The sequence below is a fragment of the Poromitra crassiceps genome (genome assembly GCF_964638095.1).
Source record: "Poromitra crassiceps genome assembly, chromosome: 17".
NCBI classification, from domain to species: domain Eukaryota; kingdom Metazoa; phylum Chordata; class Actinopteri; order Beryciformes; family Melamphaidae; genus Poromitra; species Poromitra crassiceps.
Window position 1 is genome coordinate 7,112,174 of NC_139635.1, and position 25,453 is coordinate 7,137,626.

The 25,453-nt window shown below is 43.4% G+C and overlaps 1 protein-coding gene across 1 annotated transcript in view; it reads left to right on the forward strand.

Annotated features, from left to right (window-relative positions):
- The window catches only part of LOC310791724 (neuropilin-1a-like), a gene marked incomplete at both ends in the record, with an annotated part of 135,943 nt that overhangs the window by 65,666 nt on the left and 44,824 nt on the right, over positions 1-25,453 (forward strand). The window contains 2 exons of the mRNA XM_083653379.1: positions 5,007-5,173; positions 23,660-23,815. Of these exons, the coding sequence (XP_083509505.1) occupies positions 5,007-5,173; positions 23,660-23,815 (323 nt within the window). The remainder of the gene's footprint in view (positions 1-5,006; positions 5,174-23,659; positions 23,816-25,453) is intronic.

The window sequence follows — 25,453 nt, forward strand, 5'->3', positions numbered from 1 at the left end:
ATTTATTGGAGACTGCTGGCCTGACACAGGATAAAGAATGCTGTCACTAACTTTACTGCCGATTCAAAGGGCTGAGTCATTTCTATCAACATCTAGCCCCAACATTTTTGAATGCCCCACTGTAAAATGTTTATGGGTGTGATTCGGAAAGAGCATCTTTTTGCAATAGCATTAGCCAAATAAAAATAGGAATGGGCAGTAGCCATTTTTTGCATATCAGCTTTAATAAAGGTAAAGTATCAGTGCTACTGCCCATTCCTATTTTTATTTGGCTAATGCTATTGCAAAAAGATGCTATATATTTCTATCAAGAGAGGAACTCTGACCACAAGCATGAAATTATTGATATTATACACAAATGATAAGAAGAGGAAACACAGCTTATTTGGTCAACTTCCTGTTGCGGTAAGTCTGTGTTCTGGGCTTCTTTGACTATTTTTGAGCGTTTCAACACCCCATCTAAAGCCAGCAAAACCCGAAAAGGCGGTCGCTTTTCTTTGTTCTGTCTTTCTTACCTTGTCTCTTGCTTTTCGTTTGACCAAGAAGGAGGATGACTCTAATACGAGTTTTGCATCCTGCCACTCCTTGTCCGCTGACGCCTTCTATTCTTGACATTGAACTTCCCCTTTCTTTAAAATTCACCTGATCAATTCTCTAAATTGCAAAGTTCAGTAGACAGTCACATGGTTTTTCTAATTTGACAACCATGACCAAATAAGCTGTGTTTCCTCTTAAACGGATGGCCTCCCGTCTGGAAACTGCAGCACACCGGGAACAGAGAGCATACTTTCACTTTCAAACAGCGGATACATTTTTGTATCATTGCAAGGTCCGTTCTAGAACGTGACTGATTGTTGCAGCTGGTTTTTAACGTTACTTATCGGCAGAGGGTCTGTGGCGCTCGTAATCAGCGCATTTCCTCGTCAAACGCTGAACAAAAAGTTGCTTGTCACAAAGAAATAACATTGTTTGATGACTTATTTGAGGGAATGTAATCATGTTTATCACATCCGCTAACCTGTTGCTCTTTGAACAACTCTGGATATTTATCAGCGAGATGTTTGTCCAAGCCGGACGTGATTTGCTCCCTTCACCTGCAGCTTTGAAACATGGTTTACAGATGCAGACGAGCTGTGTTGTGTCTGTGGGGCAGGGAGAGTTACACCAGAAGAAGCAGCCATATTTCACGTAAGGCATCATGGCAGCTAGGAATAAGGTGGATAGAATGAGTTTTAATAATATAATAATGTAATGTATAATAATATAATAAGATAAAAACATTTGTTCTGAAGGTGTCACCATGGCTCTGTCACAGTGAGTGTTCCCATCAGCTTACAGCACTTTAGCAGTAAAGTGCTGTTTTTTTGTCCAAAGTTCTCGTAATGTCACACGGTTCACGAAAACCCCAAAATGTTGTTTTCCACTACTGATCTGTAAGAATAGAAGCCACTCACGTACACCATGCAGCTGCTGTGTGGTCAGACAGTCGATTTTGTCGTTTTAGATGTTAGTAGGTGTCTGTGTGCCCTTTGTCTCATAATCTGCTTCCAGTGGCCCACTTTTTACTTTCTTATTTTCAACACCAGATTTCTATTTCTGCTTGGCTAAAAGTTGAGAGAAGCAGCAGCTATCTTGTAGTGGAGCTCCGCCCCTGCTGAGGGCCACAGAGGAATCAAACTCACAACCCTCCTGGGGAGAATTTATTTATGGTACAACAACTAATATCCAATAAATAAATGTACTGTGTTAACTTTTCTACCATTATTGAATGATTTTTGAGACTAAATTGCACTGAAATATTGGCATATATCACTCAGGAATGTGACCCCCTCCCCCCGTTAAGTTCATTGAATGACTGGAAGCATTACTAAATGCATTTGAATATGAAAAATATAAATGTTGGTATAATCAACTTTGATTACCAGTATATATTTCGTCCTTTTCATCAAATTAGTAGCTATAATTGGGAGTGATGGGGGGGTTACAGTCGGCTACTGGTGGAAGTGCACGGTCACAATCTGGCCCTCTGGTAGCGAGGACATTTTGTTTGTGTGGCCCTCTCTGTCATCAAAGTTGCCCATCCCTGGTCTAAATGCTGCATCAGACGCTTTTCCATCCCGCCAAGCCGAAAAGCCTGGGACAAACTCTGAATGCTGATGTTGGATTCTTTTGGCATGAAAATGGCCAAAATGAAAGAGCAAACTAGCAGCCGTTGGCAGCCGTGTGCTGCTGCTGCGAGCGGACGTCTCGTCTCCTGACTTCTTTGTGGCAGTTGTAACGATGTTGTGTGTTTTCTGAAGGGTTTAGTGTGAGTCACTCTGGCAGACCCTGTGTCTCCACACTGTCCTCCCACACATACACACGCACGCGCACACACGCACACACGCACACACGCACACGCACACACACACACACACACACCCACACACACACACACACACACACACACACACACACACACACACACACACACCCACACCCACACACACACACACTTGCCTTTGTCCTCCTCCCTCTTCCTTCCCGGGGACCCCTGTTGTTACAAACAAGACACTGCAGTCACAGAGTTAAGCCAGACTGTCTGTGTATCTGTGTGTGTTTGTTTGTGTGTATGTTTGTGAGTGCATTGCTTACATTATGTGTCTGTGTGGGTCTGTGTGTCCCTGCCTGACTGTGTGTGTGTGTGTGTGTGTGTGTGTGTGTGAGTGCATTGCTTACATGATGTGTCTGTGTGTCCCTGTGTGACTGTGTGTGTGTGTGTGTGTGTGTGTGTGTGTGTGTGTGTGTGTGTGTGTGTGCGTCTGTGTGTCCCTGTGTGACTGTGTGTGTGTGTGTGTGTGTGTGTGTCCCTGTGTGCGTGTGTGTGTGTGTGCGTGTGTGTGTGTGCGTGCAGACAGCAGCACAGCGCTCACTTGTCCCTGCCTCAGTGTGGGGACAGACAGAGTGAAGCGTTTGTCCCACACAGATCATGTGACACAGATCATGTGACTGGACCCTTTGGTGTTTGTCTCCTCTGATTCACCCTCATGTGTGACATGAAAAAAGAAATGAGTTGAGCGAGGCAGTGGAGGGCAAACACGCCTCCATTCACTTCAGCCAGGTCAGAGTTCAACCACCTTTTTAACATCATGTTAAAGGGCCAGTAAGTATTTTTACTGTCCCATAGCATCTCAGACAGTTAAATGGGTATTTACTGTATCGTTCTCTTCATAATATAATGAAAAATAACTTTTAATACATTTTATTTGTATATACAATGGTATATTGAAGTAAATAGTATCAGATTGTACCAAATTAATGTGGCTATAATAAACACATGGTTTGGTGGGTGGGTGCTTGGTGTAACCCAGAGGTAGCAGCTTGTCAGTCAGCCTGGCGTTGCTGGTCTGAGTGGTCTCTCCATGCCTCTAGTTGAGCCTTAGCATCTTGCGAGGCTGCCCCTTGGTAGCGTCTGGCACCTTGGCTTGAGGCAGCAGTATCCTGCGTCTGGCGGTACTGGGTTGCCAAGGGCTGTGTCCTATATACACATACAGTATATACTGTAGTTCGTTTGACATCCACGTTGGTGATTCTTTTGGAATGCACACCTGTATGAGTTTGGGTTGAGAGCACTCCTGGTGGCGGCGACGTCTCATTCAGGAGGACACACTGGTCAGCCTATCGGGCCACTTGAGGATCTGTTCCATCAACATTATAACCAGTGATACAGGTGTACTTCTACTGTGATCAGCCACCTTGCAGGTGGATGGTCTTAAAGAAATGATCCACGTCACCTGACCCCCTCAGGGTCAGTCCACATATATATGGAATATGTAACTGGGTGGAGAGAGATGGGCCCTGTTTACACGGCGACGCTCCCTGCATAAAACGGCAAACTTTTTTAGTGTTAGTGCCTTCCTTTTACACGGTGACGGTGTTATTGGGGCGTGAAAACGCCCAAATCTGAAAACAGGTCCCAGAGTGGAATTCTTGAAAACGCTGCCCCTTACTGTCACTGTGTAAAGTGGAGAAACTCTATTCAGGTGATGACACAGCCCCCCTTCACCATGTTACACAATGGTAGGCAATAGGAACATTGAACTAGCACAATACAGCCTTATGGCACAGGCATAATGAGTCGCATTGACATTCAACAAACATGATAGCGATTTGCTAAAAACACAATCTGCGTTAAATCCCCCCTACTAACGTCGCACATAGCCTATTAATCACTGTCCCCCGCATTGAATAATTGACAACAACTCACTGTCTGGATGCATTTCCTCAAGTGAAGTCCCAATTGTGCTCAGGTCTTTTTTATGTTGCTTTACTGGGGTTTTATTCGGTAATCCACTCTGGAGCATGATCTGGAGCAGTTTATTAGGCTACCATTTGTGACTTCTGTGTCAGACGCGTGGAAAATGCATTTAAAAACTTTAATCACAAAGCTAAATCAAGCCCGTTAGAAACAGACAGAATAGGGGAAGCTAGGCGTTTTTACCTTCAAAATAAAAGCCGTATTTTATAACTGGGTAAATAAAAATCAGGGTCGTCGACTCACTGCGTGTTAAAATTGACTTTTAGTTGCCTGTGTTCTATATGTCTTCTGTGTATTTCGGATCACACACAAAAAACGTTGCGACATGCATCAATAAGACTATTCGTTTATTTAATTACCATTATTGGTAATTAGCCAGGTTTTAGCCAGAAGTTTCAATGTCATTCTGGCTCACTTGACGCTTTTGCGGGTTCAGTCAGCAGACAGTCGCAAATCGTTATCACACCAGCTGTGTGTAAATGCGAAATAAAACGTGAGGACGCAACGCTAGTTTGCCGTTTTATGCAGAGATGGTTGTGGTCTAAACAGGACAGTGCCATAGTCTCCATACGATATGAGAACGTTGCTTACCGATCTTTCTTATTTACTGGCCACTGATCAACGGTGTACCGGTCAATTGTCATCCATCATTTGGTGGCTTTGAGTCATCTTTGAACTCTTACAAATAAAATATGTGTGTGTTTGACAGACTTCACCTGTACGGAGCCTCTGGGCATGGAGTCAGGGGAGATTTCGTCGGAGCAGATCAGCGCCTCGTCCCAGTACAACTCGAACTGGTCTCCGGAGCGCTCGCGCCTCAACTACCAGGAGAACGGCTGGACGCCCTCCGACGACACCGTCAGGGAGTGGATCCAGGTCAGTGACGCTCTTTACGCTCATCGCACAGAATCAACATGGTAACTAGTGTTCCAGTCTGGAAGTGACTTCTAGAATCTTCTGATAAAATAATATAATAGTGATCATCTTCAACTGTTTTCATATTACTTGAAGAAGCACAAGCTTCAGAAAATGCATTTAAAGAGGACATGAAACATTTGATCATGTGACTCTAATTCATTTGCATTTCACCTCAGACAAGACAGGACGCTGCTTTCAAGTCTGAAATGTACCTAGATTTGCTAGAAAGATGAACAACATTTCAGCGTTTCACCAACTAAGGAGTTGCTAGATGATGTCATGTCACTATTTATTTATTTAGCGAATGCAAAGTCCTTAAGCCAAGCAGTTGCCTCCTGATCTGCTGTATGGAGGGTGACTAGTCCTCCTTCAAGTCTTTGTAGAGGGCAAGCTTCGATGATGTGTTGCATTGTCTGCTGCTCTCCACAAGCCCACAGTGGGCTTGGGCTGCTGCCCCACTTGTGAAGGCTGGCCATTGCCAAGCAGGGGTCATGTCACTAGCTTGACTGTACAGTACAGTAGTAAGGATTTTGAATGTTTTGATGAATCAAAACCACAATCCAAGTCAGAAACACAACAACATATGCTGTGAGCCTGTTAGAATTCAAAATCCTTACTACCACTTAACTAGACTGTACTTCACTGTACTGTACTGTACTGTATTCTACTGTACCGTACTGTATTGTACTGTACGGTACGGTACAATACTGTGCTATACTGTATTGTACTGTACTGTACTGTATTCTACTGTACTGTACTGTACTGTGCTGTAATGCACTGTATTATAGTGTACTGTATTCTACTGTACTGTGCTGTACTATACTGTACTGTAATGTACTGTAGCCTATTGTACTATATTCTACTGTACTGTATTCTACTGTAAAGTACTGTACTGTGCTGTACTGTACTGTACTGTCCTATATTGTACTGTACTCTACTGTCCTATATTGTACTGTACTGTCCTGTATTGTACTGTACTGTACTGTATTGTACTGTGCTGTGCTGTACTGTGCTGTACTATACTGTACTGTACTGTACTGTACTGTTCTGTATTGTACTGTACTGTCCTGTATTGTACTGTGCTGTACTATACTGTTCTGTATTGTACTGTACTGTCCTGTATTGTACTGTACTGTACTGTACTGTTCTGTATTGTACTGTACTGTCCTGTATTGTACTGTGCTGTGCTGTACTGTGCTGTACTATACTGTATTGTACTGTACTGTACTGTTCTGTATTGTACTGAACTGTACTGTCCTGTACTGTACTGTGCTGTTCTGTATTGTACTGAACTGTACTGTCCTGTACTGTACTGTCCAGTACTGTACTGTACTGTACTGTACTGTACTGTACTGTTCTGTATTGTACTGAACTGTACTGTCCTGTACTGTACTGTCCAGTACTGTACTGTACTGTACTGTACTGTACTGTCCTGTACTGTACTGTACTGTTCTGTATTGTACTGAACTGTACTGTCCTGTACTGTACTGTCCAGTACTGTACCGTACTGTACTGTACTGTACTGTACTGTTCTGTATTGTACTGAACTGTACTGTCCTGTACTGTACTGTCCAGTACTGTACCGTACTGTACTGTACTGTACTGTACTGTTCTGTACTGTACTGTACTGTCCTGTACTGTACTGTACTGTTCTGTATTGTACTGAACTGTACTGTCCTGTACTGTACTGTCCAGTACTGTACTGTACTGTACTGTATTGTACTGTACTGTACTGTTCTGTATTGTACTGAACTGTACTGTCCTGTACTGTACTGTACTGTTCTGTATTGTACTGAACTGTACTGTCCTGTACTGTACTGTCCAGTACTGTACTGTACTGTACTGTACTGTACTGCACTGTCCTGTACTGTACTGTACTGTTCTGTATTGTACTGAACTGTACTGTCCTGTACTGTACTGTCCAGTACTGTACTGTACTGTACTGTACTGTACTGTACTGTACTGTTCTGTACTGTACTGTACTGTACTGTACTGTACTGTCCTGTATTGTACTGTCCTGTATTGTACTGTCCTGTATTGTACTGTCCTGTATTGTACTGTACTGTACTGTACTGTACTGTACTGTTCTGTACTGTTCTGTGCTGTCCTGTATTGTACTGTCCTGTATTGTACTGTCCTGTATTGTACTGTATTGTACTGCACAGATACAAATGAAATCAGGTTGACAAACAAACATAAACCACATGCGCAATGACAGCAATCTCATTTCAATCGGGATGATTACAGAACAATCCAGCTTGTTTCAAAATGGCCCAGAAACAAGTTACAGCGATTTAACTGGTGGACTGATCTATTTTAAGATATTGGCAGATATTGGAGAGTTCTTGAAGTAAAGCTGGATTGGAAAAAACTCAAACTGTCAGATCATCCCGCGTTTAGGAGCCTGATCTCAGAATGAAATCATCCTCCCACATGAAAACAAAAACACGTCTCTGAGTCTGAACTCGAGACCCGCTCCTCGGGGATCATTTTCACATCTGGTATGAATATGCGCTCACTCGTTTGTAGCCCTTCTCTGCACGTAAGGGGACGTAAAAATAAGCCAACCCGCATTATTTATTGAAACTTTTTCAGCATAGTTGACATTTCTTAGCTTCATTATGGAGTCTGACGAAACACAGCCTGCAATAGCGGAATGTGAAAATGGGGCTGACCTAATGTTTCATTCCTTCAAACTGATATTGCAATGCTGCCAGATTTTTTTGTGCATGAGGACAAAACTCGCAGGGTGCGTTCACAACAAGCAAGGTGAGAACAGTCACTTGAACTCGGGTGGCGTCAGATAATCCTCCTCCAAGTAAACTGTGGCGCGGTTTGTTAGTGTGAACGTGATCCAATCCAACTGTAGAAAATGCAAGTGTTTATGGTTTATTATTGCTGTATTATTATATGGATAGTTTGATAGAGGCAGATTTTGCCATATCATAACCAGCAGTTACTTTTGGAAAGCGCAGCAGAACAAAACGAACCTTCCTAAGATAAGATGACGTTCTTTGGCCTGCTGATGCTCAGATCCATGTGTTCTTAGAAGATCGCAGAAGAAGAGACAGACAAGTCCGTCATGCATAAGTGAAGTTCCAAGTACTGGAATCAGATCTGTATTGACCCGGGTTATATCAATATCACAATATTTTCAAATAATATACCTCATTAATAATATCACATATTATCACGATACGATTCCACTGAAAGTTGATAAACGATAATATTGAATTTTCGCCCAGGTGACCAAAACTGTCCAATAAACAAGCTTCTGTGAGTCATGTGACATTTTTTCATACAAGCCCTTCCAGTGTGAATTTACATGTAAATGAACTAAATACAAGAAAGTCAACTCTTTCGACGATGGTTCTAGTAGTATCTAAAACTGGAACGTAACCGCAGGTGTGGTGGCAGCCTCAGATAAGCCCACTGTCTTCAGTGGTGGTGCGGGCGGGGGTTGGTCCCCATTGTGCTGGACAGGAACTCATAGAGGAAGCCTCACAATGCCCCCGGCGGTGAGAACAGACCCCCACTTCCTTCCTGTGGCAGTAGAAACAGGAAGTGAGCCTCGGTGCGACGCTGCCTGTAGCGGCTCTCTCTGAGATCTATTGTCTGTCTGGGGACTTCTGTTCACTACTGAGCCACAGCTGGGATATAATGACACAAAGGACAATGCTTTGCCAAATTTACCTGAGGTTCAATATATCAAATATTGAGGACACAGTCTGCAAAAGTTTACTTTTAAAAGTGAGTTTATGGCTCCTTCCCATTTAGGAATCCTAAAGAGTGGATGATGAAAGCAGATATTGGGATCAATATATATGGGAGCAAATTTAGAAATAACACCATGTTCTGTGCGTCAAATAACCTTGGATACAAAATGTTTCTAACCCAGCTGGGATGCTTTTCTTTACTCGGTTATAGGATCTATTACTAATAGACATGGCCTTATCAGAACCATCTTTACTTTCAAAATATAGCTACTGTATATGTATATGTATATGTATATGTATATGTATATGTATATGTATATGTATATGTATATGTATATGTATATGTATCTCCTTTCTAATGTTCTAGCTTTTATCGCCTTGAGGCCTGAGAAGAAAACCATTAAATCCAACCTTTCCCGCTCTTTCATTTGGATATATTAAGGTCTTTTCAGACCAAAAGCGAATAATCCATGCAAAAAGAAATCGCACGACCAATAAATAAATAAATAAATAAATAAATAAATAAATAAATAAATAAATAAATAAATAAATAAACACACACACACACACACACACACACACACACACACACACACACACACACACATATATATATATATATGGTTCAAAAATCTAATCAGAAACATCCATATTTTGCAGTGCGTATTTATTTATTTATTTATTTATTTATTTATTTATTTATTTATTTATTTATTTGTTTATTTATTTATTTTCTGATTTGGTGTAGATAGTCCAATGTTTATTTTAATTGTCGTGCAATTCATTCGCTTTTGGTCTGAAAAGCCCTTGAACTGGAAAACACACTGTAAAAACAGAAAGCTGCTCATTGTCACTATATGTTTGAAAAAGGGACATCTAAAAACACCTGAGAGTGTTTGGTGAGCGTTCATGTCGCACTGCCCTGTGCAGCCACAGTCTCCTGACTGTAGTTACTGAAGGAGGTGACACTTTCCCCCTCCCACATTCTTCTCTCTGTTCATGGGAATTGCACCAGCAACCTCGCAGTCAAAAGACTGGCTACTGTAACCCTCCTGCCACTGCCCAGCTGGGTTTCTGTGTGTGTGTGTGTGTGTGTGTGTGTGTGTGTGTGTGTGTGTGTGTGTGTGTGTGTGTGTCTGTCTTCTACTCTTGTTCGAGCAAAGCGTTGTTGGCAGCAGCACCCTAAAAGCAACAGCGCCCCATCCTCCTGACAGTTTGATTTATAGCATGAGTTGCAGTAGCAGTGGCTGGCCTGGACTTGGTGAGGCGTTTGAGTTATGACTGCTGCTTTTTGTGAAGAAAATTTTCCATTTTATTTGATTAAGTGTGGTGCGTGGCCAACTCTGCACAGCGCGGGTCGCCTACGGCTCTTCATTCATCTTACTTCAGAAGAAAACTTGGTTAATTCATGCATGCCTGCCTCCCCTACTACACTTACGTATATGATTCATTCCAAGGCATTTCTCTTTTATTGATACTATGTTCGCGTTATTCATATCATCGCCGAGGCGATGTTACCCAATGGCAATTTGGCTGGCCGGAGACAGTGCGCTCATTATCTCGCCATTATGATTAATCTGTAATCATGATTTGCTCTGTGGCGAATCATTTCATCATCATGCGTCATTTGAAACAAATTGAAATACCTCCATGTGTAAAGCAGCTTCATTCAGACAGGGATGGAAAAATGACTGCAACAGCGACCATACACAAGCAGAGGCACTGTTCATTTGCGAGTGGAAGCAAAGCCAGTGGAAAAATCTAGTCGTTTAAGTTGCTGAGTTTTGCAAAAGAAAACATTGTTAAATATGAGCCTTTCCCTGCAATGCTAAAATGACAAGAAGGCCAAATTCAAACTAGGTTATTTTAATTAAAACACATAATAAAGAAACAAAACAATGTGCATAAGCACATACTCCTTTTCGAACATGACAAATAAACATGTTGCTTGAGAATTTGATGTATATGCTTGCTGTGAATTAATATTCTTGTTTGGCATTTTCTTGCCTATATTTATTTTATTCTTTATCTTTTGTTTTTTCCACCATGTTCGGTAACATATAGAGTTGCAACTTTAATCCATTAGTCCATCAACAGAAAATTAATTGACAACTATTTTTTTAAATCGATTAATCGTTTCGACTAATTTTCTAAGAACAAATATTAAAATTTTCTTCAGCTTCCAGTTCCAGCTTCCTAATGTGAATATCTTCTGGTTCCGTGACAGTAAACTGATGATCTTGGGTTGTGGACTGTTGATCAGGACAAAAGAAGACAAAGAGGAAAAAGTGAGACATTTTTCACCATTTATTGACATTTTATAGACCAAACGACTAGCCTAATCGATTAGTCAAGAAAATAATTAACAGATTAAACGACAATGAAAATAATTGCAGCTCTCTAGTAGCTAACAGATGTCATTTAAAATGTAGAAGGACATCATTTCAGTACAAACATTATGAAATAAAAGTCAAATGACTAACTTCAGAAAAGACTCAAACAAGGACAAGCAGCCTATAGAGGAATGATAATCAGTTACACTGTAAGTGATTACTCTCATTACTGTAAGTCTTTCACTAACGAGAGTCATTTGTTACTTTGTTACCATCTTGCATTCAATGTGGCTCAGAAAGCCCACTGTGCATGTTAAGCACAGGAGGCAGTGCAGTAGACTGACATGTTTGTTAAGCAGGGAGGCAGTGCAGTAGATTGACATGTTATTGACGCGCTGATGTAAGCACAGGAAAGGCTTCCTTCCCCGTCCAGCTTCAAGTATTTATAGACGGCCCGCTCCTTGAAGAGGAGCGTTTGTCTTCAGCTCCTCTCTGACGCCACCAGGAACAGCTCAGCGCCATCTGGAGAACACATTTCAGGCCCCCGTGTGAGTGAAGTGTGTTGTTGAAGCCGAAAAACAAAAGATCCCCCTGAGACGAGAGGGTGAGCTCGCTGTCCAGAGCAGACTGTCTTCCCGAGACGAGAGGGTGAGCTCGCTGTCCAGAGCAGACTGTCTTCCCGAGACGAGAGGGTGAGCTCGCTGTCCGGAGCAGACTGTCTTCCCGAGACGAGTGGGTGAGCTCGCTGTCCAGAGCAGACTGTCTTCCCGAGACGAGAGGGTGAGCTCGCTGTCCAGAGCAGACTGTCTTCCCGAGACGAGAGGGTGAGCTCGCTGTCCAGAGCAGACTGTCTTCCCGAGACGAGAGGGTGAGCTCGCTGTCCAGAGCAGACTGTCTTCCCGAGACGAGAGGGTGAGCTCGCTGTCCAGCGCAGACTGTCTTCCCGAGACGAGAGGGTGAGCTCGCTGTCCAGAGCAGACTGTCTTCCCGAGACGAGAGGGTGAGCTCGCTGTCCAGAGCAGACTGTCTTCCCGAGACGAGAGGGTGAGCTCGCTGTCCAGAGCAGACTGTCTTCCTGAGACGAGAGGGTGAGCTCGCTGTCCAGACGTCTTGAGTAATGCCGCAGCGAGCTTCCAAATCCAGGAAATGCCAATAATGGGCATCTGGGTAGTGTCGAGGTAAAAGCACCACGGAGACCCGGGTTCAATTCCTGGTGGTACTTCCGGCTTGATCAGATGTTCCTACAGAAACAGATGGCCGTGTCTGTGGGTGGGAAGCCAGTGGGGTAGGAGTCCTGGTTGCTTCTCTATAGCGCCTCCTCTGGTCGGTCGGGGTGCCTGTTCGGGGGTGGGACGGGAACTGGCGGGAATAGCGTGATCCTCCCACGCGCTACGTCCTGCTGGTGAGACCCCTCGCTGTCAGGTGAAAAGAAGCGGCTGTCGACATGTATCGGAGGAAGCATGTGCTAGTCTACAACTCTCCCTAGATCAGCAGAGGGGGTGGAGCAACGGCAACGGCAAGGGGGAATTGGACGATTCCAATTGGGGAGCAAATAGGAGCAAATCTGAAAAAAAACAATCAGAAAAAGAACAAACGGAAAAATCAGAAGAATAAAAAAAACCTTGATGCAAATCAGACTCCTGAATTCACTGATTTCCGTCTGACACCGTGTCTGAATGTTATTTCAGCACATTGGAGGTTGTGGTGAACGAGCTGACGTGTGTCTTCACTGTGTATTAATCGTGAGTCTAATTTCCTCATCAGCGAGAGAAGAGAGACTGACAGGCGATGAAATGTGTGTTGTCATTCATCACAGCACACAATGCCCTCAAAGTAGATCCAATTAGAACATGTTGGAGGAGAAACCTCGCAGCTGCAAAAAGGAATGAAAAAATAAAGAAAATAATGACTTTTTCACTTAAAGTAAGAATGCACTGTACTTTTTTAGATAGCTCGCAGTGAAATTTAACCGTTTTCAAAGGGCCCGATGGTCACTCGGCACATACACGATCATGTAAACCTTCAGTGCGAGCAAGAAAAACGTTTGGTTATGTGGTTTTTCCTCGTGTACTTAAGGGTCAAATCTGACCACATAGCAGCAGAACGTGCCACTTTCTTTAGTGGCTGCACTCTTACAAGTGGTCGAACCTCTCAGCCTCTCTGTCCACTACATGGTCACTGCATGCCCCACGCACTGCATGGTCACTGCATGGTCACTGAAGAAAACATTCAAACCTCAGATAAGAACGAGGTAACTGAGGTGCTTTACTGATTATACAAGTATTTTCCTCTTACCCTAAAACAAGCAAACACAAAGAGAAAAAACCACCACCAACATCCTGTTTTGGCAGGAAGCATCAATGTTTGTGTTCAATCTCATTTAGTCACACTCCGACTGAATATACGACCCCCCTTCCTGCGTTGTTCCCTTCATTAAAGAATCCTGAGTGCTGCTGCCAAGTGTGGAGTCATTAGAAGATGGAGGAGTCATTAGCCTGGAGGGGTTTGCCCAGCCGCCTACATCATTTACAGCTGATGTTTTAGCTCGTTGAAACATGTTACTACTATCAAACTCCACTATAACTGTGCCATCTATCAAACTCTACTATAACTGTGCCATCTATCAAACTCTACTGTAACTGTGCCATCTATCAAACTCCACTGTAACTGTGCCATCTATCAAACTCTACTATAACTGTGCCATCTATCAAACTCTACTATAACTGTGCCATCTATCAAACTCTACTATAACTGTGCCATCTATCAAACTCCACTGTAACTGTGCCATCTATCAAACTCTACTATAACTGTGCCATCTATCAAACTCTACTGTAACTGTGCCATCTATCAAACTCTACTGTAACTGTGCCATCTATCAAACTCTACTATAACTGTGCCATCTATCAAACTCTACTGTAACTGTGCCATCTATCAAACTCTACTGTAACTGTGCCATCTATCAAACCTCACTGTAACTGTGCCATCTATCAAACTCCACTATAACTGTGCCATCTATCAAACTCTACTATAACTGTGCCATCTATCAAACTCTACTGTAACTGTGCCATCTATCAAACTCTACTATAACTGTGCCATCTATCAAACTCTACTGTAACTGTGCCATCTATCAAACTCTACTATAACTGTGCCATCTATCAAACTCTACTGTAACTGTGCCATCTATCAAACTCTACTGTAACTGTGCCATCTATCAAACCTCACTGTAACTGTGCCATCTATCAAACTCCACTATAACTGTGCCATCTATCAAACTCTACTGTAACTGTGCCATCTATCAAACTCTACTGTAACTGTGCCATCTATCAAACCTCACTGTAACTGTGCCATCTATCAAACTCCACTATAACTGTGCCATCTATCAAACTCCACTGTAACTGTGCCATCTATCAAACTCCACTATAACTGTGCCATCTATCAAACTCTACTGTAACTGTGCCATCTATCAAACTCTACTGTAACTGTGCCATCTATCAAACTCTACTATAACTGTGCCATCTATCAAACTCTACTGTAACTGTGCCATCTATCAAACTCTACTATAACTGTGCCATCTATCAGACTCTACTATAACTGTGCCATCTATCAAACTCCACTGCAACTGTGCCATCTATCAAACTCTACTGCAACTGTGCCATCTATCAAACTCTACTATAACTGTGCCATCTATCAAACTCCACTGCAACTGTGCCATCTATCAAACTCCACTATAACTGTGCCATCTATCAAACTCCACTATAACTGTGCCATCTATCAAACTCTACTGTAACTGTGCCATCTATCAAACTCCACTGTAACTGTGCCATCTATCACAGTTACTGCGCTTGAGAGTTCAATCGAGTCACAAAGTACACTCCAGTCTCTGAGTTCACTCCAGTTTCAACATTCTAACAGAGAAACAGCTCAAAAGTCCGCTCCGGGATTTACCGTGGATCACGAAATCAACAACGTCATTCAACAGTGAATATTTATGCTCTTTAATGTTGAGCCCCTGCTGTGTGTGTGTGTGTGTGTGTGTGTGTGTGTGCAGTGGCGTGCCTAACCAAGTTGGTGCCCTAGGCAAGATTTTTGCTGGTGCCCCCCCCCCCCCCAAAGAAAATATAATAAAAATGATATCGCAGCTAATTCCACCACTGCAGTGCAGGCTCAGAATCGGCCTTCCCCAGTGGCGCTGGGAGTACTTTTAGGTAGGGGGTTATGTAAGGAAGGGACCCTCAGTGCTGCCCGCAAGGGCAGCGGCGAAGAAAATTTGACGTTTTTTGGACTTTCATCCATATTTAGAAGAATATTTAATTTTAAATTAACATTAGGATTATACTGTTGTGAGGTCATTATTCAGTATCTTCTCCTTTTCTCACTTACTTTCATGTAAGCACCTGCTCTCGCTTTAGTCGTTTTACACTACAACAGACAGCAACACAGGGGGTGGGGTGGTATGGATTAGGGACCATGGTGAAAGTGCTGCAGCCCAGGCAGCCAGAAAGCCAGAATTAGAAAAATGATTTCACTATTATTTAAAGACTTAAGACATTGTTGTGCTTATTTTTGTCTACTATTGTAAAATAATAGTAGGCCTATTATCATGAAAAAGTATTTGTAAAAAAAATAAAAAAAAAAAAAAAGTAAAAAATACTCTCTCTGGCGCCCCTAACGGCTCAAGCGCCCCTAGCATTTGCCTAGTTCGCCTAATGGACGGCACGCCACTGTGTGTGTGTGTGTGTGTCACCGGCTTTGAGCGCTCTCTCTCTCCATTCATTGTCGACCTCGCTCCTTCGCTTCCTTGTGGAGCCGGGGGGAGGGGCCTAGGCTAATCACAGTCACACATGCCACTTACAGAAGCTGCTGCACCGCGTAGAAATCACCTCACCTAACAAAATTGAAATGCAACGTAAATGAAAAATGTACCCCCCCCCCCCCACCACCATGTTCAAGTGGTTTAAATTGAGATTTTCGGAAATTAACCAACGCTTTTTTCACTTTGTAGCAGCAAGCATTTTATCATTTTATAGTTCTCTTATTTTGAAACCAAACTCCTCATACTACAATAAGGCCTTGGCCACACTGATCCGTCAGAAAATGGACAGAATTATTGAACGGACAGATGTCTGTCCGATGCATGAGAATTGAGTCTACGTCAAACCCTTCGCCGAAAGCGCCGGGGCTGCTCCGTGGCCGGCGAGCCTGCCTGCGCAGCCTGCGTGCAGCTCCTTGGAAATGTGACTCAATGCAAATTACATGAACAGCACGAGTATAATATAATGTAGATCATGTGCAGATAACTGGAGAGCAGTATATGCACTACATTCTCCCCTTGGACTAACTTCTAGTCACTGAAATCCTAGTGAAATCACACAATTTTACTCATTTTGCTGGGGAATCCCTTATAGCCTCGTTCACCGCCTCGGCCATCTTCTTTGAAAAGTTGAAACAAATCTCGGAACGCCTCCTCTCGAGACCTCGACTCTGATTGGCTAAACGGACAGTGACTATCCGACCATCCGACCATCCGATACATCCATCCAGAAAAAGTTCATCCCTCTTCAACTTTCTGTCCATCAAAACGTATGCAAATTTTCTGGATACGTACGCTTCTGAGTGCTCCACGGACAGTCGGACAGTTGTCATTGAAAATGAATGGAAGTGAACAGAGAAATGAACGCACACGGACAGACACCACGGATCAGTGTGGCCAAGGCCTAAAGGTTGACGGCAGCTATTTGATGGTAGATATCTTATTATACAACATACAACATATTCTGTTCAGTGTCATGTATCTGTGTGTGTGTGTGTGTGTGTGTGTGCGCGTGCGTGCGCGTGCGTGTGTATGTGTGTATGTGTATGTGTGTGTGTGTGTGTGTGTGTGTGCGCGTGCGTGTGTGTGTGTGTGTGTGTGTGTGGGCGCGTGCATGTGTGTTCAGTAAGCAGCTGTTGACGCCAGCGAGCGATCCCACGGAAAACAGCGTTTCCCAGGGGTCCCTTTGTCACTTACCCAGCCCACACACACACACACACACACACACACACACACACACACACACACACACACACACACACACACACACACACACACACACACACCCATGGGAAGTTATTTAGCTTTTCCCTCAAAAGCAACAGTGGGCGAGGCTAAATAAGGACCTTCCCATGTGTGTCACAGTATGTTTGGTCACATAAATATACACCATGGCATGTCTTAAAAGCGTCCCACGTAAATACACGTACTGAAGCATTGCGTGTATTTTGGGTACGCGACCGATCAACCAGTTTCCTGTGTGCCAAACACGCCATTTTGTTTTGTCTTAGTGGAATGCAGCGGAAGTCAAATGCCACCCTCTTTAGCACGCAGCTATTCAAGAAAGAAAAAAAGAGAGAGATTCTATCGCGTGCTCAAAGATAGTTTGGGACTAACTTAAAGTGTGTCAGAAAGTGAAAGGAAAAGTGCAAAGGATGTGATGTATATAATATATATATACTGTAGGGAGAGTTCAATCCAATCTGCTGGGAATGTGCTTTTCATTTGAGATAAGCTTCAGTGATTGTGGACAGTACCCATGCGAGGCATTCGTTTAAAAACACCCCTGTAAGCGCTCCTGCTATCGCCCGCGCTCTCTTTGCCGATTCCTATCTCTTTAATAATCTTTTTCTTTGATTTTCTTTTTTCATGTTTTATTTCAGAAGCGCCTCGTCTCCAGATACTGTATTGCTTCGCTGCACTCAGATCAAGTGATTCGGCCGTTTCAAACGAGTCCTTTTTATCTCTCATTCGGCGCCTTTAGATCATAATTTCATCGAAACAAGTGAGGGGGAAAAGTCTCCCCATGAGGTGAGCAGGGCCGTAGCTAGCTATGAGAACGGGGAGGTCCGGACCTCCCCTAATATTTCAGAGATTTTTTTAATATTTCAGAGATTTTTTTTTTTTTTTTTTTTTTTTTTAGCCTTTATTTAACCAGGTTTGTCCCATTGAGATCAAAGATCTCTTTTACAAGAGAGACCTGGCCAAGAAACAGCAGCAACACAAAGTTACAACAAACAAACACATAAACACATACAATTGAAAAACATTAAAATGATCAAATAAAACATTTGCATACAGACAGCCTGTTCTCAAGAGATTTTACCATAGCCTTAAAACCATTTAAGGTTACTAAGCTATTAAGTTTAAGATCAGACTGCAGACTGTTCCATGCGGTGGGTGCAGAGAACCTAAAAGCTTTCTTCCCCAATTCAGTTCAGACTTTGGGAACAGAAAATTGTAGAGTGTCCTGAGAACGAAGATTGTAAAAAAATAAAACAATCTGCATGGAAAACAGGAAAAGCATGAAAAACACGGGATCGCTTTTATTTTGAAACGAAAGGCAGGTCAGGCAGGAAGTCATCTGACGCCGCGTCCGCGGTAACTTGATTCTGAGAGAGCAGCAGCATGGTGGTGAGTGATGACTGTCTGTCTGCCTGGCGAGATAATTGAAGGTGAGCGAGCTGCGAGACAGTGAGCGAGTGAACGACAGACAGTGAGTGACACACACTGACAGATTTTTTAGCAACAACCAAGAAAGTAAGTGTCTAGTCTGTCTAAGTAACTTTGTGTGTTGTGTACGGCTTGGGTTGTGTACCTGTGTTTGTAGGTGTCATTTTGATATGAATTTGGCTAAAACAGTTTGTGTTTGTTAGTTACAATTATGTTGACAGGAGAGCTGAGCAGGTGGTGACATGAAAGAGAATATACTGAATAATGACATCACACCAGTATAATCCTAATGTTGATTTAAAATGATATATTACTCTAAATATGGCTTAAAAAGGGGGGGAAAAAAACTCAATTTTTTTCTCAATCCGCCTCCCCTTGCTGGACCTCCCCTATTTCGGAACCCTGGCTACGGCCCTGGAGGTGAGATAATGTCACTGTCATTTCTCTCGCTTCAACTTATTTTCACAGTTTGCATTGAACAAGTCTGAAATTAAATAAGGACGAACGTCCTCTCTTCCCCATGAAACAAGTTGAAAGCGTGACACCGAGTACCTCACCCCTCTGGCTCTTTCTCACGCGTGTTAAAATAAACGAATAAAACTGAAAACGAGATGAAATCATCACTTTTGGGACGGATTTGGTCACTTGGCCTCTGTTAGTGGGTTCGTTTACTCCACAGGCTTTTCTAATCCGATCAGACACAAGAAACATGTTTAGACGGTCTGGCCTTCTAATCAAGGTGGGAAGTTAGCAGCAGCCAAACGCTGCGTATTTGAAGCAGAGCTGCTGTTGAGTCTGTTGACTCAGACAGAGGCTCAGGAGGATTTAAGCTCTTCACAACACATTGATCTGGTCAGATAATGAAAGAAGTGGCAGTCGACACAGTAAACACGTCGGTCAGTTACAGCAGAGCTGCTTTCTGCTAGTTCTGACCCGTTATATATTATTACACCATTATTTACCCACAGCCTCTGCTGTAGAGTCTGGGGTTATTCTAACACGACCTCATGACCAGAGGGTCACACACGCACACGCGCGCACACACACACACACACACACACACACACACATACATACACGCACACACACACGCACGCACACACACGCGCACATGCACGCACGCGCACGCACGCACGCACCAACACACACGCACACATGCACGCACGCACACACACCCACACACACACGTGCACACACACTCTCACACACCAACACACACACACACACACACGAACGCACGCACACACGCACGCACCAACACACACGCACACATGCACGCACGCACACACACACACACGCGCGCACATGCACACACACACACACACACACGTGCACACACACAAGCACATGCACGCACACACGCACAGACACACACACACACACACACACACACACACACACGCACGGGTCACACACTAGGCTACTCATTAGTGATGCAGGAGGACAACCGTGAAATTGGCCTGAGCTGATTTACACATACACACAAACATTCTCGCTCTCTATCTCTCTGTCTCTCTTTCTCACACACACACACACACACACACACACACACACACACACACACACACACACACACACACACACACACGCACCAGTTGAAATCAACTGGTGACATTAACCACATGTCAGCCACCTGCCACCATCTCTGTCTCATCTTAAGGTTGGATTGTGTTGGAGCTAATTCAATGAGAAATAGACATACATGAATGCATACATACAGTAAAATGGCAGTGAGTAAAAGAAAGCACCAATGATAGGCCGATGGATATAGTCCACACCTACTGCACGGTGGCGCAGTGGTAGCGTTCTCGCCTCGCACTCTCGCCTCACAGCAAGAAGGTCCTGGGTTCGATTCCCGCCTGTGATGTCTCCCCATATCTTCGGTGCCTGGTGCCCAGGTGGGCTATCTCGTGAAAAGGGCCTTTCTGTGTGGAGTTTGCATTTTCTCCCCGTGCTCCTCTGGGGTTTCCTCCATATAACGTCAATATGAACCCACACTAGAACATGCAGAAGATGGTGGTCTGACCAGCGGCGGTTGGAAGAAGTTGGTCCGCAGGTGCTTCACTGCCAGGACGGGTCAAACGTGGAGAACACATTATACAGTGCCTCCAATTGCATGTATGTGTGTGTACTGGCTGTATTATGATGACTGACTTTTACATGACCTCAAGCACTTGTCATGCAACCTTTGTTGTAAACCTGTATTTTCTTATTGTGTAAATAAAATTAAATAAAAAGTGTACTGGCCGCCGTGCACGTGTGTGCAGCCGTGGTGTGTCGTCTGTGACAAATAAAGATGGGGTTTGTCTGTCCGGTTTCAATTCTCAGAAAATTCTGTTTTTACCATTCCCATTCTGTCTACTGTGCATAAGCAAATGTTATATGAATATGAAAACAGTATGGGGAGGAGGGGGTGGGGGGCGGCTGGGACTCACCTGGTCGAGTGCATATACATATACCATATATATATAGTATATACTGTATAATATACACCATAGTCCTTCTTGCAGCCGGCCCGGGTTCGAATCTGACCCGTGGCCCTTTTTCTGCACGCCATCCCCTCTCTCACTCCCGATCTTTTCATCTTTTCTGTCCCATAAAGGCCAAAATGCCCAAAAATGATCTTCAGAAAACTCTATTGTGTTTTACATGGAGCCACAACGGAATTAAGCAAAACCGTTCAAGGGGATTTTTCTTTAAGTATTTCAGCCGTCAGCACTTCATCCCACAAAGCTTGAAGTGTTATTTGAAGAGAAAATGATTGAAGAGGATCCTCACTACTGAGAACACTTGTCAGCACTTCCCTACTGATCTATATTGCACATTGCATAATGTTGCAGTAAAGTTCTTAGTTGTGTGATAGATAGAGGGCTGTCAGATTAATGTTGCAGTAAAGTTCTTAGTTGTGTGATAGATAGAGGGCTGTCAGGTTAATGTTGCAGTAAAGTTCTTAGTTGTGTGATAGATAGAGGGCTGTCAGGTTAATGTTGCAGTAAAGTTCTTAGTTGTGTGATAGATAGAGGGCTGTCAGGTTAATGTTGCAGTAAAGTTCTTAGTTGTGTGATAGATAGAGGGCTGTCAGGTTAATGTTGCAGTAAAGTTCTTAGTTGTGTGATAGATAGAGGGCTGTCAGGTTAATGTTGCAGTAAAGTTCTTAGTTGTGTGATAGATAGAGGGCTGTCAGATTAATGTTGCAGTAAAGTTCTTAGTTGTGTGATAGATAGAGGGCTGTCAGATTAATGTTGTAGTAAAGTTCTTAGTTGTGTGATAGATAGAGGGCTGTCAGATTAATGTTGCAGTAAAGTTCTTAGTTGTGTGATAGATAGAGGGCTGTCAGATTAATGTTGCAGTAAAGTTCTTAGTTGTGTGATAGATAGAGGGCTGTCAGATTAATGTTGCAGTAAAGTTCTTAGTTGTGTGATAGATAGAGGGCTGTCAGATTAATGTTGCAGTAAAGTTCTTAGTTGTGTGATAGATAGAGGGCTGTCAGATTAGATTAATGTTGCAGTAAAGTTTTTAGTTGTGTGATAAATAGAGGGTCATCAGATTAATGTTGCAGTAAAGTTCTTAGTTGTGTGATAAATAGATGGTCATCAGATTAATGTTGCAGTAAAGTTCTTAGTTGTGTGATAGAGGGCTGTCAGATTAATGTTGCAGTAAAGTTCTTAGTTGTGTGATAGATAGAGGGTCATCAGATTAATGTTGCGGTAAATTTCTTAGTTGTGTGATAGAGGCTCATCAGATTAATGTTGCAGTGAAGTTCTTAGTTGTGTGATAGATAGAGGGTCATCAGATTAATGTTGCAGTTAAATTCTTAGTTGTGTGATAGATAGAGGGTCATCAGATTAATGTTGCAGTTAAATTCTTAGTTGTGTGATAGATAGAGGTTTAATGGGGCTGCAAATCTCTCCGGTGTGCCTCTCAGATGATTCTCTGTCTACTCACGGACCACATCACAGCATAATGAATGAGATCTGGGCTCCTGTGTCCAATACGCTTCAAGTGAAACATCATCCAGCACACCTGAATTTACACTATTTTCATAAGATCATACCAGTCAATTCATATGATCATACCAGTCAATTCTGACCAAAACCTCACAAATGTCTTAAATATAGAGCTAATTCCATCTTGCTTTCCTGGATGCATGGCTCTCCAATACAGTCTTACTGTATGAGACCAGTGGACGCTCCAAGAATCAAGCCCCAACAATAAATGTCTAAATGTTGTTTTCAACACATTGATAATTTGCTCATAATGAGACATGTTGGTAAAAAGATGTGAAAATGATCTCAAGTCCTTTCTCGTACAGATTTCATGCACCTTGGACTTCATTGTTGACCCTTTGCCATCTGGCTGTGACAGCCTGTCTGTATGCCCTGCTGTGTGAAGTAGTGCGAAAATACACAGTGAAAGTTGTCATAGACATAGATCAACTGAAAATGAAATCAAAAATATGAAACAAGAGCGAATTCGCTATTATGCCAGGCAGCATGTGTCATCTGTCATCTGGCTGCCTGGAAAAATATTGCAAGGCAGCTGGCTGCAGGCCACTGATCACATCATTTGTCATCAATGAGTGATGTCATCATTGATGTCACTCTAGCATTTTGAGGGTTGTCAGTCAGTCAGCTTCCTTCTGACCTTCAAACAGAGCAGCATCCATTGGGTGATTTTGCGGTTCGAAGTATCCACTAGCCAGGAAAGAAAGATACAAGTCGCTCTGTAGTTATGTAACTGATAACATTTTGGTCCGAATCAATCAGTCTGATGAAAAGTGATGGGAAACTAGGGGTCCAAGGCAAAAATGCCCCGAGCTAGTCCATTTCCTCTAGACGACTAGCCTATGTCTCCATTGACCTCCACTGTGACGACTAGCCTATGTCTCCATTGACCTCCATTGTGTTTCCAGGTGGATCTGGGATTTCTACGCTTCGTCTCAGCCATCGGGACGCAGGGAGCGATCTCCAAAGAGACCAGGAAGCACTACTTTGTCCGCTCCTACAAAGTGGACGTGAGCTCCAACGGAGAGGACTGGGTCACCGTGAAGGAGGGCTCCAAGCAGAAGGTGACAATGACGAGTCGATTATGTCACAACCCATAAACTTAGCACATAATAATATAAGCTAACACACTGTTAGCACTTTAAGCAAAAAACACTCACCGAAAAACACTATGAGAGCCGGAAAACAGTGCCCTTGTGTAGCTCCCTTGACCAAGACTAGCCTTCCGCTAGCGCTGGCCCTGTCCGTCAGCTGGTGGCACCAGACCAGAAGATTCAATTATATTCCAAATCTGAAAGAATTCGTTAAGACTGCTGTCGTCAAGTCGCAACCTCTGCAGGATGAAATTGCTACTATTTATAGGACAAAAACGTTTTCTCCAACCGTATCAGGTTACGGGGCTCCTATGCAGAAATGCCAAAAGCAAGCAAAAATAGCCCTAGCTGTTTTAACTCGATGTGTTAACGCGGATGCGAGAAGACCCGTAGAAGCAGACTTCACCCAAAGCCCACAGTGTCACAGACCTGCGTGAGTGTGACAGATGTATCCACAGTGTAAACACTGCCTCCCGCAGTCAGGAGGAATGAAATGCAACCATCTATTATTGATGAGTAATGAAGGAGGCTGCATTCTAATCGATGGGGAGGGATGAGCCCGGTCGATAGCTGAGTCAATATTTTCCGAGGCTGAGGGTGGTTGATGGCTAATCTGACCTTTGACTGAATTAAGTGAGCCCATTGACGGCAGCAACCACCAGTTCTCTGCAGTACGACATCAGAATCACTTTCATCAAGGTATAATATTGTACAGAAACTAGTAGTAGCCTACTATCAGTTTTGATAACAGTAGAATTAGCAGAAGTAAGACTAACAAAGTGATAGAGGCCATTGTTGTAGTCAAGTCGTTACACTGTATCTCCGTGTCCGAGTCTCAAGTCCGCAGTGTTTGAGTCCAAGGCCCAATCCCAATTCTCATTTGTACCCCTACCCCTTACCCCTCACCCCTAGCCTTACTCCTCACCCCTACTAGCCCTAGCCCCTCAAAACAGAGTGCCAAGGGCTAGGGGTGACGATAAACCCCTAAGAAATGGGACAGCACTCGATTACCACTACGTCATCAAACGTTGTCGCTAGCTGACTGCTACGTCAGCAGAAGCGACAACACAAACATCCAAAATGCCGTCTGCAAACATTGTGATGTCCATCGCTTGTCTTTTAACTTGTGCACCCGGTTGCATTAGCAACACAAAACGTAATATATCGATGGTAAATGAAGGACTATCACATGCGGACCGTCACGCTATAAACGATAAGAATGCACGACGGCAGATGACAAATTGCGATTCAAAAAAACTTTTAAGTGCACCCGGTTGCATTATATATAGCAATACAACACGGAATATAACACAAATGTGACTGTCGAAATGTTATTTGCTGGTATTTGCACTGAATTCTGGGAAAAATCCATCTACCCCTTGGTAGCAAGTAAGGTCCGGGAAAATCTTCGCTTTGAGGGCTATTCAGCCCTAGACCTTGGCCCTCGCCCTCGATCCACAGGAGAATTGGGATACCCCTTCCCCTCACATGAACACACAAAACTAAGGGGAAGGGCTAAGGGGTAGAATTGGGATTGGGCCCAAGTCCGAGTCCCCAAAGAAGGGTCCAAGTGTCCCCATTACTTGAGTGCGAGTCTGAGACTCCAGT